This window comes from Periplaneta americana, chromosome 8 (assembly GCF_040183065.1).
Source record: "Periplaneta americana isolate PAMFEO1 chromosome 8, P.americana_PAMFEO1_priV1, whole genome shotgun sequence".
In the NCBI taxonomy this organism is placed as follows: Eukaryota; Metazoa; Arthropoda; class Insecta; order Blattodea; family Blattidae; genus Periplaneta; species Periplaneta americana.
Window position 1 is genome coordinate 9,818,170 of NC_091124.1, and position 18,781 is coordinate 9,836,950.

General features: G+C 34.8%; 1 protein-coding gene and 1 non-coding gene across 5 annotated transcripts; both read right to left on the reverse strand.

Annotated features, from left to right (window-relative positions):
- Window positions 1-5: 5 nt before the first annotated feature.
- On the reverse strand, window positions 6-18,700 carry LOC138704478 (suprabasin-like). 4 transcript variants are annotated; one of them, XM_069832400.1, is made up of 9 exons: window positions 18,539-18,697; window positions 15,945-16,137; window positions 14,278-14,409; window positions 12,033-12,199; window positions 10,620-11,274; window positions 9,579-10,457; window positions 5,649-5,858; window positions 2,694-2,855; window positions 6-846 (listed from the first exon to the last, which is right to left on the reverse strand). In XM_069832400.1, the coding sequence occupies exons 2-9, from the start codon at window positions 16,117-16,119 to the stop codon at window positions 695-697; spliced, it is 2,532 nt and encodes an 843-aa protein (XP_069688501.1). In that variant the 5' UTR covers window positions 16,120-16,137; window positions 18,539-18,697; the 3' UTR covers window positions 6-694. The 4 variants fall into 4 exon arrangements, with proteins under 4 accessions (XP_069688501.1, XP_069688502.1, XP_069688499.1 ...); XM_069832401.1 differs by having other exon boundaries at window positions 9,579-9,731; window positions 9,921-11,274; XM_069832398.1 differs by having other exon boundaries at window positions 9,579-11,274; window positions 18,547-18,700.
- On the reverse strand, window positions 4,865-4,937 carry TRNAS-GGA (transfer RNA serine (anticodon GGA)). The gene has a single exon. It is a non-coding gene; the product is annotated as a tRNA-Ser (tRNA).
- Window positions 18,701-18,781: the final 81 nt, after the last annotated feature.

Sequence of the window (18,781 nt, forward strand, 5' to 3'; positions counted from 1 at the left end):
CAGACTTTTTAAAATATACCGGTATTTATTAAACGTCAATATACATAAACTTTCAGTTTCCACTACATAGACTATAAATAATATGTTTTTATATTTAATGTAACATATTTCAATAATAACATACATTTATTATTTATCTAATTTTAAGGAATGTCACGTTTGATGTTTTTCAATTTTACCACTAAGGTGTAGTTATACATCAGTCTCGTAGGAGTATAAATATTTCCAAACCTAGACATTTAAAATGTAACCTTCTTAAACAATTCACCAAGTGATGTATCCATCAGTAGTTTACTAAGACATACCGTATCTAAAATTAAAATTATTTTTCCCTGAATACAGACCAGTACCTCAATTAAAAGTATGAATGATATTCTGAAACCCATTATGTTTAAGAATTGATTAAAAAATTACATATAGGCCTATTTATGCAGTAAATATAACCTGCAGAAAATTAGTAGTTACAGAAGAATATACTTAATTAAGTACTTAAGATTATTGTGACCGTAAACAATTCATAAACAAACGTAATAGAATATACTGCAGTAGTAGTAGTAGTAGTAGTAGTAGTAGTAGTAGTAGTACTGGTAATGCATTAGTAGCAATATAAGGATCCATAACCTTATGTACCGGTACTAAACCCATTGCACTATTTGTATAACATGAAAAAGCATATGGGCATTTCTTTTGCTTCCTAGTTCGACTTCTTAACAGTAACTGGTTGCAGGACATCCAGGGCTTTCTCAATATCTCCATTTTTGCTTTCAAGCAGCTGTGTCAACCAGCCACCATCATTGCTGAATCCCATGGACATTATCTTCTCCAGTGCATCAGCAATATGTGGTTCTGTAAAGAAATTAATTAATTGTATTGTATTGTATTTACTTATACCCTGTACAATCTATTACAGATTATAAGTTCGTCATCACATGCACGCACAAAAAGTAAGATTTCTAGTACGATTTAATTTTAACTTAAGTTCTTCCAGTTAAACATTTACAAAAGCTTGTTATCTCAATTGTCCAGTGCTGTAGCATTAGTCCAAAATATCATACCTATGACTTGCATTACGGAATGCATGCTGGTTCATGTTCTCATGGGGAATTAATTTTTTCATGAGATTTCAGCCAGTGTATGGGACTGGTGCCCACACAGCATCAAGATGGATTTGGGGAAACTATATTAGATAGCGAAATCCAGTTTTGAAAACCAGTTATAATGGCTGTTTAAATGATACCACTGTTCTGATTGAATAATAGCTCAGTTCTGCTGAGGCAAGTGGACATGAGGCCAGAGGTGACTGGCGAGTCTTGGCCCTTCATGGGCTGTTTGCGCCAGGACTGGACTGTTTCCTCAGTCGCTTCACCATCAGATATCCATCTGTTTGTTTCAACATCAGTATAAATAAATTCGTGCTTTGCATTAACTACTGCCAGAAGGACAATGCTGTGAAATATGACTAACTGTATTTATTTGCAGAAGCCAGTTCTTAGTCCAGTATCATATTTTTTTCTATTTACCTTTAGTGTCCACATTTTCTGTAACTATGATAGTCACTGCTAATTTTCTTTAAAAAAAGAATGGCATTTTGCTCGACTGAGTTGTCTATGGACGTTTTCAAGAACTGAAAAACACTGTTGTTTCCGTGGATATGGTGTGTTGATGACATCGACGAAATTAATGACCAGTGAGATGACGCCGAGTATTATCATACTAAATATATATAGAATTAACATTGAAATACTTATACACAATTACCGGTACCATAATATAAAATTTTAAAACATTAATGTCTTCGGAAATTTTCATCTCTTATCATATTTACACAGATGGAAACCACGAAGTTAGTCACCTCATTCAGCCTAAAAAAATATTTTTATTAAAATGCACACATCTTTAGTAATAATAATACTAAAACACTTAGACACTGTTATTACCGGTACTAACAAAAGAGAATGATTTCCGGCCCTACACTTATGACTGGAAATTTGTTTCACAAAGTCTTTAAAAAGGATACTCAGATCGCAGTTTAAACAATAAGAAATCTGACTCACTGCCTATCACTGGCCAATGACATCTGATCATTAGCTCGATATGGAGTGATAAAGTGTTGTTGAATTCCTATCCTTTTAATTTCATTAACACCGTGCTAATATTCAGAACCTCAACGATATTCAATGTAGAATGAAATATATAAAACGAATGTTGTTGGGATGTTATAAATTAGCAAGAGCATACAAATGATACAATACCGTACAATAAAGTACTGCTGACAATGCCGTTGTCATTATTTATATCAATTTAATTTAAATTTAATTGAAAAATGTATTGAAATGTCATATCTAATTAAGCTAATATTAAATTTAAACTAACCTGAATGGACAATAGCCATTTCTTACAAAAAGGAACAGAAAGGTTCCTGAAATTCACGAACCTAAACACTGTTCTGATCTACTATGTTCCATTTAGAAACCCTAATCTGTGGTCAAAATGGGGAGTGAGTGGACTGCATACACATAACATTCAAAGAATGTACACTGCAGTAGAACATTCAAAATTGTGCGTCTGTGGGGCCCAAAATGTAAAATTGGCTTTATAGAGTTAACCTGGAAATCCATCCTGTCACATTAGCAAAGTGTGCTTGTAATAAAAGTACCTAATTCAATATCAACCAAGCAAGTACCAGTACTTACTCAAATTTGGCTGGCGTGTTGCATACATGTTGGTGGTAGACTCAGGGGTACTGCTCTGGGTGGAGGTTGTTGGGGGAGCATTTGAAGTTTCTGATTGTTTTGGTACAGCTTCAGATCCTGCACTTATGCTCGCAGCTACTGTTGCTGATGAACTTTGGGCAGCTGCACATGTAGTAAAAAAGAGATTCCATTCAACACGAGTTGTTATTTATACTTACATCTATAGTAGATACTTTCAGACTAATGGTAGATAATAGTTATGGTTAATGCAATGACTTTCCTATGCTATAGACTCAATTTAAAAATTCTGGCACAGCAAACAAAATAACTGAGTCACACAAAGTACGGGTTTTATCGCTGTATTCCCACTCATACCTTCCTGTAATTGTTTCATCAATTCTTCCATAACAGAAACAAGCTATATTACCCTAATGTTCTTATATGGAATGAAGTTAGTGGCAATTATGATGGTAGTGGTAGTTGTTTGATGATACCGACTGTGATTGTGATAGTGATATCAACAGCACTGTTAATCTATCTGTTGTCTTCCAATGACATACCTACATCATTGCTAAGCTATCTGCTGTTTTCTAATGTAGGTATTCAAACTACCAAACATAAGACACATACAAATATTACTTGAGTTGTAATAACTTATCCGCAAACTCCCATGTGATTGTTGTAACTAAGATATAGGCTATACACCTTAATTAATATTTAATTTAGTACTGGTAATAATACTTAATACATACCTTGGAATTTACGTTCATATCATCAGCTCAATTATCACAGTACTGGTATCTACATTATTACCAGTACCAGTAGGCTATATTAGCTTACTTAAATCTTCAATACCGCTCATTTATTTTAATTATTATATTAATCCCATGTATTGTGGGTCCCTATCACCACGGCATGGTGCGTCCTCAGGTTGCGGAGAGAGGAGACGGCCTCCAGATATGGAGGGTAGCTGCGAATGTATTGAATATGAAGTCATGGACAGCCGATAAGGCGTGGTCCTCCAGCTTAGAGGTTGGGCAAAGGGCTAACAACCCATCACCATAAAAAATAGCTTGTTACGAATCCCTACAATAAAAGATTAAGGATGTTTGAGAATAAGATGCTAAGGAAAATATTTGAGGCTGAGAGGGATGAAGTTACAGGAGAATGGAGAAAGTTACACAACGCAGAACTGCACGCATTGTATTCTTCACCTGACATAATTAGGAACATTAAATCCAGACGTCTGAGATGGACAGGACATGTGGCACGTATGGGCGAATCCAGAAATGCATGTAGAGTGTTAGTTGGGAGGCCGGAAGGAAAAAGACCTTTGGGGAGGCCGAGACGTAGATGGGTGGACAATATTAAAATGGATTTGAGAGAGATGGGATATGATGATAGAGAGTGGATTAATCTTGCACAGGATAGGGACCGATGGCAGGCTTATGTGAGGGTGGCAATGAACCTTCGGGTTCCTTAAAAGCCATTTGTAAGTAAGTAAGTATTATATTAATCACTTTAACCGCTCATTTCTTCATAACAACATAAGTTCGAATTTCACTTTAGTTTATTTTATTTTAGTACACTTCCCCAATATTTCATACACTCCTGCCCTCATCGACTTAGTCATTCGTATCATCGCTACTCATCTATGACTTTTTCTAGACCCTTCTTTTGTTTTTGTACTGCAGTCAGTTTCACATTTTTAAATTCCTATTCTATTTATCACTCTAACTTGCGTATTTCATACTATTAATAAACTAATGTAACCTATCTTCAGAATGGATTATTCCGACATTACTTCTTTATAAAACTAACAGCCCACTAATTATACCTTTCTGTTATCATTTTTACATTGCACCAGCCTAAACACCATTTTCTAATGTTATATCGGTGGGTTAACCATATATATTTTTTTAAATGTGACTTTTTTTGCTGTAATTAGTTAAACTTTAATTACAATACATGAAGATATGTTTTTTTAACAATTATGTTCACATTCCTTCATATAAAGTAACCAAAATTTAAATGTATTGAAATTTAATTATAGCTGTTTCTGAAAAAATTTTCATTTGTGGGATAAGCCCTTTCACCTGAACACCATCGATATTGATGAATTAAATACTATTATAGTCACAATCATGCCATGGTATGAAAGAAAAATTTCACAACCTCGAGCAGGAATCGAACCTGCGACTTCCTGGTCTCCGGTCAGGCGCTCTACCACTGAGCTATCGAGTTCGTCTCACGCCAGAGGCTCGGAATTATCCTTTCATACTGGCTACTCTGTTATAGAGTACTGTCCATAGCGTCTGATCTTAGTCAACACTGCTTATGGCTGGAAAGAAACTTTACAAATGTAATCTTCATCTTACGATGTTTGGGTGACGTATATACGTCCGTTGATGTGACATATTGATGAATTAAATACTATTATAGTCACAATCATGCCATGGTATGAAAGAAAAATTTCACAACCTCGAGCGGGAATCGAACCTGCGACTTCCTGGTCTCCGGTCAGGCGCTCTACCACTGAGCTATCGAGTTCGTCTCACGCCAAACGCTCGGAATTATCCTTTCATACTGGCGACTCTGTCACATCAACGGACGTATATACGTCACCCAAACATCGTAAGATGAAGAAACCATCGATATTCTTTTCGAGTCTTCTTCCCCTGCAGTGTCAATAATGCTTCCATTTGTAGACGTTATCACAACTTCTTCTCTCTCATGAGCGCAAATAGCTATAGTAACTGATGCGCCCTTTTTAAACCTAACTAACTAACTAGCTACCGTAACTAACCTTTTCTCTCATTTCTCCTCAGTTCTTGTTTACTTCTGCTTGAACACCCCACTCCCTCATCTGACTTTGTGAGTACTTCATTTCCTTCATTACCTCTCCATAATTTCTTTAAACTGACACAAGTATTCCCAAAAAGGAAGAATAAATACCTTGCTGTGGGATATCTCCAGTCACAACGGTCCATTCCTCAGATTCTGGACTCCTTTGAGACCTGGGGGATGCTGTATTATTATATTGCTTGTCATCTACAAGTATCTGACTAACTTCATCTTCTTTGTTGCCTGTCTTCTTCTGTCCTTCTTCTAGTTCGGAATCTTCCTCATTATCTTTTGTTCGCACCTCAGTATTAACACCAATCTCTGTAAATATTAAACGATTATATATACATTGTTCACAATTGAGAAGTGCAGAAATTGGGCCCTAATTTTTAAATCTCACAATTCCTGTATTTTTCTTCTCTTCAAGCATTTATCTCCCTTATTTTTGCATAATATGAAAATCTTTATTTCAGACGTTTAATTTTGCTATGAATGAAGATAATGTACCGTAAAATGGGGTGAATAGCAACAACTTTTAATGTTTTTCTTAGCATAAATACTTCAAAAATTAATATAAGACAACAAAAAAATTACACTACCCTTATCTACTTCTTAACATTATATCCTGAAAATCTAGAAATTTTAAATTATATGCAAATATATAAAAAAAAAATATTTCTTTTTGTTGCTATTCACCCCTTAGGTGGGGTGAATGACAACAAGTATTTGATTCTTATGTATTTTGCTAGTCATCATCATAGAGGTTGAATAGCAACACAATTTATGTATTTTAAAAAGTAAAATAAGAGCATACATAAATGATACACAAAGATCACTATTACCACTCCTTTGAATTTACTGCAAAAGTCAAAATTCCTCTTCTTTCTGACAGTGGCGGTTGAAGCCTACCTACTACTTGGTCATATTTAAATTCACTAATGTCTTCTATATTGGGGAAGACAAACAATGAACCCTGCATTTTGTTAGATGGCTTCTCCCTCAGAAATGTTGCTACAAATTTGGGAGACAAAAGTGTGACTTTCCCTACATAGCTGCGGCTATGGAACTTCACTAGCAGCCAGTCACTTATATTTATGTCAGCACTTTTCACAGGAAAAATGCCTTTGTATGTTTTCCCATCTCTATCCACACACTCACTTCTCTCTTGCATGTTTATGTCTGCAACAATAGTGTCTTCATTTGTGATTTCATTGTCACTGGAACTGTCAGCGGCAATGACAGGATCGGGATCATCTTCACTTTCTTCACTGAAGTCTGCCCCAGTGACACTTTGACCTGGCATTATCTTCATCTTCTTCCTTTGCTGCCTTGGCTTTGGCAAACTATCATAGCGAAGGGACTTCAATATTTCTAAAACAGAATCCTGGACAACTTCATTGGAATTACCAACATCTTCGCTGTCATGTGGCAGTTGTGACAGGACTTTGTCTTTATTAAGAGGCACAATCCCACACTTAAAGAAACCTGACACAACATTCTTCTTTTCATTCTCTCTAACAGCTTCCATCAAAGATTTTAACAGGTGAGGAAACACTGTCTTTGGCACAGATGACTCCCTTCTTCCAGGACCAGTCTTCCATGCACTCAAAATCTTCCTCCAAGCCATTTTTAACGGTCGGAAGAAGGCCACATCCAGAGGTTGCGTCAGATGCGTTGAGTTTGCAGGAAGAAACACAAAAGAAATATTATGCTCTTCACAGAGCTTAACTGAGTCCACTGAGAGATGCGATGACAAATTGTCCCCAATCAAAATTTTTCTGCCCTCCAGCCTTCGGAAATATGGGACAGCAATATTCGCAACCCAGTCATCAAAACAATTCACATCAAACCATCCTGATGGTGTTCTGTTGTAGCGGGCACCTTTTGGTCCCCCAACTGTCCACGAGTCATAAACATTTGTCGCCCGATAAACCACATAGGGTGGAAGTAATTTTCCATCCGCTGCTGCAGCAAACATTATGGAGGTTGCCGACTTGCTGTGGTTCATGACTCTTTCTGGGTACTTTGTACCCCTTTTGGTTATCACCTTCTTTCGGCCAGGGTCGTCAGCCAAGTTTGTTTCATCATAATTCACTATATTGGCTGATGGGACTCCATCCAAAGAGGCAGAGAGGTTTTCAAAATATCCTTCAATGGTATCTTTCGATATTCCAGCTCTGCTTCTTTTAATATTCTGGCACATGCGTTCTGAAAGACGTGCTTTATGACGCATGAGGAAACTATAAGCAAAATCTTTCCCTGGCAAGTTGTCCTTAAATCTGGGCTCTTTTCTTCCAGATTTATCTAGATAATGTTTAACAATAATTCTCAAGTCAAATGAGTCCATTGGATATCCCCACTCAGCACACTGCACTAATCTGTCCACGATCATATTTTCAACAACAAGATTTAGAACAGGTTGTCCACCGTGTGATTTCATTTTCAGGCCAATTTTTTATTTTTTGAAATGTCTGTACAAAATTGTATGGTCTAACCCATGAATCCTAGCAGCTTCTCTAAAACTAAGACCTTTCTCCACATCTTTAGAAGCTGCTAGAATCTTGTCTTCATCCACTTTCTTGTACCTTTTGGTACTTGGATCAGGTGTGTAAGTCCTGGGCATGATGTTGCTATTCACCCCGTTCGTCGTCCAATCTGCATAGAAGAAAATCAAAATGGATCTGTTGAAAACACGTGGCACTATTAAAGGTTAAACTATGCGTTAAAAATATCTTTAATGACCAATAATTGCAAATATATGATTTAAAATTACTTACACTTTTAGGAAATAGTAATGGTATTTAAAGTTTAATTCTTCTCTTGAAAATGAAAAAAATCTCGAACACACAAAACAATTTTTTTTCACTTGCAATCCTTCTAGAAAAGTATGGTTTCCAACAGAATTGCCAACATAGAATGTTTCAAATCAAAGGGAAAAAATTTCCTGCTGCTGAAATGAAATTTCCCTTTCATTGAAACCAATATTTTTTTCCCCAGAAAAATGTTGCTATTCACCCTCCTGTTGCTATTCACCCCATTTTACGGTATATAAAGAATTTTGTTGTTCCAGCGATACATTAAAATAAACAGTCTCTATAGAAGGTAATAATGCTTGCCAGAAATGGGTTTCAGTGCTCACCAGTTTAGAACCAAACCATGTTAATGTTACAAATTAAAAAAAAAAAAAAAGAATAAATAAACTGGTGAGTTTTGTTTTAAGCATACCAGGTAGTAATGCTCATAGAAAGCAATGGACAGTAAATGGACAGATGTTTGAAACAGGAGCGCAACATATCTATCAAATCAGAACTACAAATTGCAGTCTACTTCAACCACTCATGCAAGAAATTTATACAATTAGTTAAAAATTATGAAAAACTATTATGCAAGCCAAAATGTGTCTCAATTACCGTACTCTTAATTTAAGCTTAGCTGCAAAAGTTTTTTATTGGTAACTGAACTGAATACCGTAATTTGTCCATTTTCCTTAGTCTCCCATCTTAAAGAGTCATTACTTGGAAGGTAGAACTCTTAATATAGCACATTTATTCATTATTGCTTCTTTCAACCATTGAGAGAGGGATTATTGTGCAGCGAGGACTCGGTACAAAATCTGTAACCACACTGAATACAAGTACCCTATTACCCATCAAAACTGAAAATATTTTGACAATACAGTAGATTCAATCTGTTATGACGAAAAAGTTGCTGATTGATTTTTGAATTCCGATTTCTTTGTTTGCACTTCGCTCTCATTGTAAAGTGTCATCAGTCAGCACTTATCAGTAGATTGTTGTTTCTGGCTTCGCTAAATTCGTAACTATACGGAAAATAAGTGGAAGAAAGAACAAGAGTGTTACAATTGCATGCAAAATTTCTTTATACCATTTTCTTTCTCAATAAATTTCATGCTTACAAATCATAATTACAATGTAACTTAAGAGTGGTGATGAAGAAGAAAAAGACGAAGTACCATAGTGGTGCCAGTTGTAGTGCTTATGGTAACAGTAGTAATGGTTATAGTATCAAATTCCTTCTTACCTAATGGATCCAGTATGCTGGCAACAGTATGCTCAATGTTTCCCAAATGTCGGACATGAGCATCCTCTTGCTCTCCTTCAGATTTCTGCAGGCTGCTGCTTGAACATTCTGCAGAATCATCTTTGTCTCCGTGTTGAGAATCATGGTATTTGCCTTCATGCTGACAATCATGATGTTTGCCTCTGTGCTGGCAATCGTGGTGTTTGCCTTCATGCTGACAATCATGATGTTTGCCTCTGTGCTGACAATTGTGGTGTTTGCCTTCATGCTGACAATCATGATGTTTGCCTCTGTGCTGACAATCGTGGTGTTTGCCTTCATGCTGACAATCATGATGTTTGCCTCTGTGCTGACAATCGTGGTGTTTTCCTCCATCATGACAGTCATGATGTTTGTCTCCATGCTGATAATCATGGCGTTTGTCTCCGTGTTGACAATCATGGTGTTTGCCTTCGTGCTGACAATCATGATGTTTGCCTCTGTGCTGGCAATCGTGGTGTTTGCCTTCATGCTGACAATCATGATGTTTGCCTCTGTGCTGACAATCGTGGTGTTTGCCTTCATGCTGACAATCATGATGTTTGCCTCTGTGCTGACAATCATGGCGTTTGTCTCCGTGCTGACAATCATGGTGTTTGCCTTCGTGCTGACAATCATGTTTGCCTCTGTGCTGACAATCGTGGTGTTTGCCTTCATGCTGACAATCATGATGTTTGCCTCTGTGCTGACAATCGTGGTGTTTTCCTCCATCATGACAATCATGATGTTTGTCTCCATGCTGATAATCATGATGTTTGTCTCCGTGCTGACAATCATGGTGTTTGCCTCCGTGCTGACAATCGTGGTGTTTGCCTTCATGCTGACAATCATGATGTTTGCCTCTGTGCTGACAATCGTGGTGTTTTCCTCCATCATGACAGTCATGATGTTTGTCTTCATGCTGATAATCATGGTGTTTGCCTCTGTGCTGACAATCGTGGTGTTTTCCTCCATCATGACAATCATGATGTTTGTCTTCATGCTGACAATCATGATGTTTACCTCTGTGCTGACAATCGTGGTGTTTGCCTTCATGCTGACAATCATGATGTTTACCTCTGTGCTGACAATCGTGGTGTTTGTCTTCATGCTGACAATCATGATGTTTACCTCTGTGCTGACAATCATGATGTTTGCCTCTGTGCTGACAATCGTGATGTTTGCCTTCATGCTGACAATCATGGTGTTTGCCTCTGTGCTGACAATCGTGGTGTTTTCCTCCATCATGACAATCGTGGTGTTTACCTTCATGCTGACAATCATGATGTTTGCCTCTGTGCTGACAATCGTGGTGTTTGCCTTCATGCTGACAATCATGATGTTTGCCTCTGTGCTGACAATCGTGGTGTTTGCCTTCATGCTGACAATCATGATGTTTGCCTCTGTGCTGACAATCGTGGTGTTTTCCTCCATCATGACAGTCATGATGTTTGTCTTCATGCTGACAACCATGGTGTTTGTCTCCGTGCTGACAATCATGGTGTTTGTCTCCATGCTGACAATCATGGTGTTTATCTCCATGGTGTTTGTCACCATGGAATTTGCCGTGATGATGTTTCCAGTGGTGTGATTCTTTAGGGTCCCATCCACCACAGACACCAGCTTTATGAGTTGCCTTTGCTAAGTGATGGACCAATCGCTTTGCAAAATGAGGGCACTGAAATAAAATGCAAATTTAGTTAAGTGTAACAGTTTTTGTACTTCGTATTTAAGAGTACATAAAGAAAATCTCGTTAACTCTCTGAAACTTGAGTCCTATTCAGTTACTCCTGAGATCCTTGCAATGCATTTAGGTTGCCTTCTGTACTGTAGTTGGATAGGGTAAGCTTTGATTAAATTTTGTTTTATGTATAGGCTATGCCTATGTTACCTTACTGAATGTTTTGCTAAATTATATCTCTTTTTGCAACTTGCCATAAAACAAAACGATTCCTCTTCTAAAACTGAATTATACATATTTCTATATAAATATTGCTTTCTTCTAATACGAAATTACAGATTAATATTGCTGTCAGAGTACTTAAGTTTCCTTAAGAATGGGAGTGCAGTTCGATTCCCGCTTGGGCTGATTACCTGGTTGGATTTTTCCGTGGATTTCCTCAACCGTAAGGCAAATGTCAGGTAATCTATGACGAATCCTCGGCCTCATCTCGCCGAATACCATCTCGCTATCACCAATTCCATCGTCGCTAAATAACTTAGTAGTTGATACAGCGACGTTAAATAACCAAGTAAAAAAAGTACTGGTACTGTACCAATAATTAAAATTTTCTGATGTAGCTGTAAATTTCCAATTAACTTAAGTACCGGTATGTCTTAAATGACAATATCTGATATTCTTTGTAACATTTTGCCATTATACTGAAAAATTGAAGAAAGGAATAATGTTCCATGAAATAAATTCAAATTACTCACCTGGAAAATGGCAACCAGCAGGCAGACCATATAGTGCTCTGCATTGAGCCCCTTACTCTCACCGCTGTCATATAGATCATAGTCTGGGCATTGAATGCACTTATAACGAAAACCTTCCACTCCCTTCTGGCATCCATCACATGTAACACCGACATGCACGTGCTGACCTGTTAAACAAAGTAGGCTATTTGTAAAGTTCAGAAAATTAGAAGTACCGGTACTGGTAATATTCTATGGTGGTATGTTTAAATAAGACGTTTTCAGTTCAAGTCTTAAGTCATTCTCTCTTAAAATGGTTTCTTCACACAGTCATAACTTTAAGTAGAATAAAATATTTAATAAGGCAAGAGATTTAAGCAGAATGCAAGCAACTTAAACGAGATTTCTTGAAATTGTTGTAATATGAAGTTATACAAAGGGACAGATTCAGACATTATAGTGAAGAAAAACTTGAAATGAGACCTGTTTACTATTATTTACACAACTAATGTATGGTTTACATAATGAGAAATTCATGATCTCAGACTAGTTTCGGCACAATAAAAAAAAATTTGAGATATTTACTTATTTATTAATATTATCATTTATATAATAACTTTTTGGGCTCCTAATTTTCAAGATAATTACTTAAAATTTCTCAACGTTAGATCTCAGATAATATATGCAGGGATATTTACGAATATTTTCATTGAATTTGGTGGAAACTGCATGTGCATGGAGCATTTTGAACATCTAAAAATGTAGTTTTAAGAAAAAGGCAAATTTGTGAAAAACATACAATATCGGTATTGATATATGTAGCAAAACTATATAAAAACCGCATTTGGACCCCAAAGAAGACGCAGAGGTAAAAATCTCTTACTGTAAACTTCTTAAGGGCCCAAGAAATATTTTCATACGAAAAATCGAAAATTTATTTTTTACCATTTTTTGTAAAAACTCAGTCCTAATGTCCCATTGTGGATGAATGAGGAAAGAGCCTAAAATTGCATTTGATTGGATCCCGTCAAGAAGAAGAATAAAAGGAAAATCTATTGTATTTTATTGTATTTATTAACATTCCATGGTATTCGTACATTGCTTCACAGCTAGAATATGGAACAAGCCAAAAAACTTAATACTATTATAAAGTCTTAATTTATAGCCACAGTCTAGTTGAAATATATAGAGAAGGAGTTTACAATATAGTCTACTAGTACAACACAAAGTTTTAGTATCAATTTCATGAAGCAGTGTTGAATGTCATGAATTCATCTACAGAATAGAAGGTCTGAGAAATTAGGTACTTCTTTAATTTCGCTCTAAATAATCTTGTGTTTTGAGTTTAATTTTTTATATCGTTAGGAAGGCTATTAAAAATTTTTACTGTCATATAACACACTCCTTTTTGATAGCACGATAGACTTGCCAATGGAGTATGAAAGTTATTTTTTGACACGTATTTATGCTATGAACTGTTGAATTAGCTATAAAGTTTTCACGATTACCGTACATACGAGGAAGATTATTAATGAAAAAATATATTGACAAGCCAACTAAAGTGTTATGCAAGAGGAGAATTTTAGAAGCTATGCAAGAAAGACAACTGAGAAAAGATCAGTGGATGGATTGGACAGAGTGGTCTTTAGCAGTTCCAGCCTAAATTGTAGTTGTGAAAATTCAGAATAGGAACATTTCTTTAATAAACTATTTTATCTAAAGTTCATTTTCATCTAAATTTAATTCTGCCAAAAAAATGCAAAAGCTGAGCAAAATTGTATTTGGTATGATTGAATATATTAATTGTATTTGTATTTGATTGTCAACGATGTTGATGAGCATTGTTAAACTCACTCAATAATTAAAAAAAAAGGAAAAAAGACGAATACAGTCTAGAACCTAAAGATTTTTTGGTGGACTACAACAATGTCAAAGTATTATTATTATTATTATTATTATTATTATTATTATTGAGTATCATCATCATCATCATCATCATCATCATAATCATTACAAAAAATAACAGTTTGTAACTGTATGTTATGGATACTACAAATTTCAGAACAAGTGATTTAATAACTTCAAAATTCGACAAATATCCAAATTTATATTTCATTACAATAGGCCCTTATCATTTTTCAGCTTCATAAGAGTGTATGTGATTATACATAATGATGATGATGATGATGATGATGATGATGATGATGATGATGATTCATTATGAATATGAGAACATCTGCAAGATGAAAATCTTTCTTATACTCACCTTCACTATCTTGCTGCATAGGTGTTCCTTGTTCAACAGTCACAAACAGTTTGCGAACATCAGCTTGCATCTCAGTCAAAGCAATGATCAGCTCATCATCGTTTGAGATGACAATGTTGTCGCCATCAGAATCTATAACAAAAAATTCCTTACATAAAAATACGCCGGTGCATAATGAAAATTAAAATGAAACATATATTTCTTCTTCCAATTCAAGTAGTTGGTTAAATATGATGCCTCTAGCACAGTGGTGACTAACTCAGCTGCACAGAAAGACAATTTCACATATTATGAAGGTAATTTTCTTACATCTAAAAGATAGTTTTTTGGTGGCTTTTATTTTAGAGGGAAAATACGGTAAAAAAGGACTATGAGTCAATTTCTAAGGTTCAGGACATTACATCGCAAATGAACATGTTTTTTTTTTTTTCATATGCCTTATTGCACATTTTAATAATTACAAAATGAATTTGAGAATATATCATTAATAACTAGAGCTAGGATAATTACGTAGTAATTGTTTCTGTTTGATAAAAAAACATATGCAGATGTAATATATGCATTCAACAATGTTTCTCCATTCAGAAAATGTAATTTTTATAGTGCATATTTTTTTCATATTATTGGACATTTTTATAATTGCATAATATTTAGAATATATCGTTATATATAATATAATATGTTGTGATGTTATGATTTTCACAGGAAAATGTTTAAAAAATATTAATAATAGCCTAATAATAATAATAATATTTAAACAAAATTTTTAGTACCGTACTATGTTTAAGTTAAGAGGTACTGATAGAATTAGTTAGGCAGTAAAAGGGAAAGAATTTGTAGTGTTAAGTAGCACACATTGCGAGTTTCACAGAAAAATGTTTTTAAAATGTAATTTACTAGTTTATTAATTACTTATTAATTTATTACTATGCAATAAATAAAAATAATAAATAATAATTAAACATGATTTTATTGTTAGTATTATGGTTATGTTTAAATTAAGAGACATCTTATAATAAATAGTATCAGCAATAATCAGTTAGAAATTATTTGAGCTTTTATTGTCGAACATTGAAGAAACATTGTCACTGTTAGAAATCACAAGCTTTAAATATGCGTCAGTAATGTCTGTTTTAGCTGAACATTGTTTTTCTCAGTAGGTACAAATAAATTTTTAGAAGCAACAGAAAATCATGAATGATAAATGTTATACACTGTAATGGGAAGAATGAAGTTGGCTTCGACCTATCATATGGTAGCAGTTCTAGTCCACTAACTGAGATAAGTTTCACATATAATATTTTTATACTGCTAGTATTTGTTAACATAGATTTACAGTGACAGAAATAATGATGACAAAGAACGTAATTCCGATTTTTTCATCATTTTCGGGCTTTCCCAATACAAGCTATAAATCAGGGGTACACTGGTGATCGAAAGCTAGTCCACAGGATTACAAGTCCAGCACTAGGGCCATTAGATCATGATGGTGGCCTGATGCTAAATGTTGAGTAAATTATTCCCTTCCAGGATGCAGGCAGCCCTAGGACTTGTTCTATTTTGTTATGTATTCAGTTTCAATGCAATACTTTCAAAAATTCATCTGATGAAATTCTAATAAGATAAAATTACTATAAGTTCAAATTAATATCTAAAAATTTGCTTACCTTTCCATGCAATAGTGAAGTTGGCTCCACGCAATGTTGGGAAAACTGTCTGCAGTTTCTCTCCCAGATATCCAAATTTGGATACTACATCACGATCCACTCCAAATCGGCGCACTTCACTTGCCTCTCCATTCTGGAGAAACACTTTAAAGGATACTGATAGCTCGTGCGTCATGCTTACTATGTTTTACACCTGTGAAAAGACAAAAAGAGAAAGAATAAACATATAGTCAATTTAATGACTAGAAGAAAAACAGAGTTATTAATAGCAGATCTAATATCACAGAAGCTAAACTAAAGTAGCCTAGCTCCTGTAATTAATATAGGCTACCGGTACTGTACGTATATTAAATGAATGATTTCAAATGACATACAAATCATAGAATTCCGCTAGGAAGGAATGTAGCCAAGATTGTATATTAAGAAACTTAAGTTTCACATTAAAGTACACATAATAGAGAATTTTTTGATTAACATGGCCTTTATTAGTAGTAGTAGTAGTAGTAATTTATTCACCATAAAGATCTTTACAAATCATGGCTTCGTCAATCTTATTTCTAAGTCTTAATCTAGTTTCTGATTATACTATGGACATATTTATGAATTTGTAGCTTTGTTATTGCAGGACATCTGCTGACATGATTCAAGAAGAACTGTAGGTATCTATGATAGTATAAAAATAAAAATAATAATAATAATAATAATAATACCAACAATAACAACAACAATAATAATAATGTTAACAGCAATAACGACCTATATGCCTTCACAATTACACATTAGTAGGCACTTTCATGCAAGGTCTAAAGACAAATTCCTCTACAGTATATGGCATATGATGCAGCAGCAACCTGTTGACCATGCTTTTAAACTTCTTTTGTTTACTACTTATTATGGAATTCATTACAGTGACATCTGATGGAAACAATATAGAATTAATCAATGTTTTACGTGATTATTAAATAAAATAAAAGAGAAAGAAATCTTTCAACAATAATTTAGGGAAACGAGACGCCATTTAAAAAAAAAGGGACATTTGGCGTCCAAGCATACTTTTCTAGGGACATGGGACAAGAGGCTGAAAAAGCGGGACATCTGGTCACCCTATCTTGTATAGATTAAATAAATCTCAGATTTAAGAGCAGTCTTAAAAGATATAATTTCACAGAGTCTACAAAAGGATCTAAAATTCAGAATTTTGAAAATGATCTATTACTGTCCCATACTGGTACCAAACTAAATTACAGAAAAATAATTAGTTTGTAATGGATTCCTTCCCAGTCAGACTTCTTGGCTAAAAATGCCACTGAAATTTTATAACCATCAAATAACGCACTCCTATTTTATTCTGTAAAACAACTAACTAATCAGAAGTAAATTCAGATATGCGCCCCCACTCCCCCAAAAAATCGGATGGAGCAGAGGATAAAACCTGGGATCCTGGGAAATTTTATTCACTAAACCCGAGTTAATACCCCAAGAGCCATGTAAATCTGCTATTGCAATGTTCAGGTTGATAACAGGTAATCAGGGCTGGTTTAAGGGCCCGTAGCTGTGGGGGGGGGGGGACGTTGTCATCCTCCTGCAAAAACTACCTTAACTCTGCCGGTTAAATAAAACCATTATTCTAGTATTATAAATTTCTTTGGTATAGTATAAAGAATGTTCAATTTATTTTCTGCATCTGTGAAGTGCTGGGAATTTTTTATATTTTGATTTTGCAATTTGTACAGACTCACAAACAAAATTCAGGTGGTCCAAATTTTGTTTCTGGGCCTGTACCAAACTGCCCTTTAACAAATTACTCCCAAGGTCTTAAATATTTTTTAATAATTGATTTCATTTTTTCTTTTGGTTTAAAACATTAATAACATTCACATTAACAAGCCCTATTTTAATGGTTAGAATATTTGCACTTCATGAGAAAATTTTTGTCTTTAAAAATTTAAACTTCTTTTAAATTTTGTTTTTAAATTTCTCTTAAAGATCGAATATAGATCGAGTCACAGTTTATAGGTCTTAATAAAGAAAAGGGTCATGCAAGATTCCATGCAATTTTCTCAAAATTGTGGAAAATATAATTTAAACAGTTTGTGAAAATTAAGTGATAAACTTATATATTGCTGGCTGGTATTGTGTTTGCATGGCAGGATATTTTAATGCATAACTTCGTCAATTTTATAGATATCTTAAAATTTCTCTCACAGATATAAAACTATAAGTTCATACTAAATTACTATAAGAAAAATAATATTTTTTTACGTTAAAGAATGTAGATAGCCTAATTCCTTAAAAACTATTAAAATGCGGTAATTACTTAGTTTTCCTTGAAAATTTCAGGGAGGACTGCAGTCCTGTAGTCCTTATGAACGAATGCCACTGTTAAATAGAAATGGATGACGAATGGGGATGAAAGGAGGTATTATGGATGTTTAAAAAGTACACAAAATCATCAATATGGCTTACTAGGAAAGAATCAAATCATGACAACAATAATTGAACATTATTATGCATCACACAAAGCAATTAAATTAATATTCAAATAACATTTACTAAACTCATGTGTCATATACTTAAGCTTAAATATTACTTACCGTGGTACCTGGTATATGAAATGTAGATACAGTACGTATATTAAACAGCAGATTTCCAGCTGACAGTTACTCTCTTCTAGCAATACTGTTGCGGCTTTTGTTTGGAAGTAAATTCAGCACACCAGGTGCTCTATGGTTGACAGTCCAAAACAATATACAGCAACAAACCCCTCACGAAATATATATAGGTACCCAATGTAGATAAGAAGCTTAGGTACCTATGTCACTCCGTGAAGCTCCCAT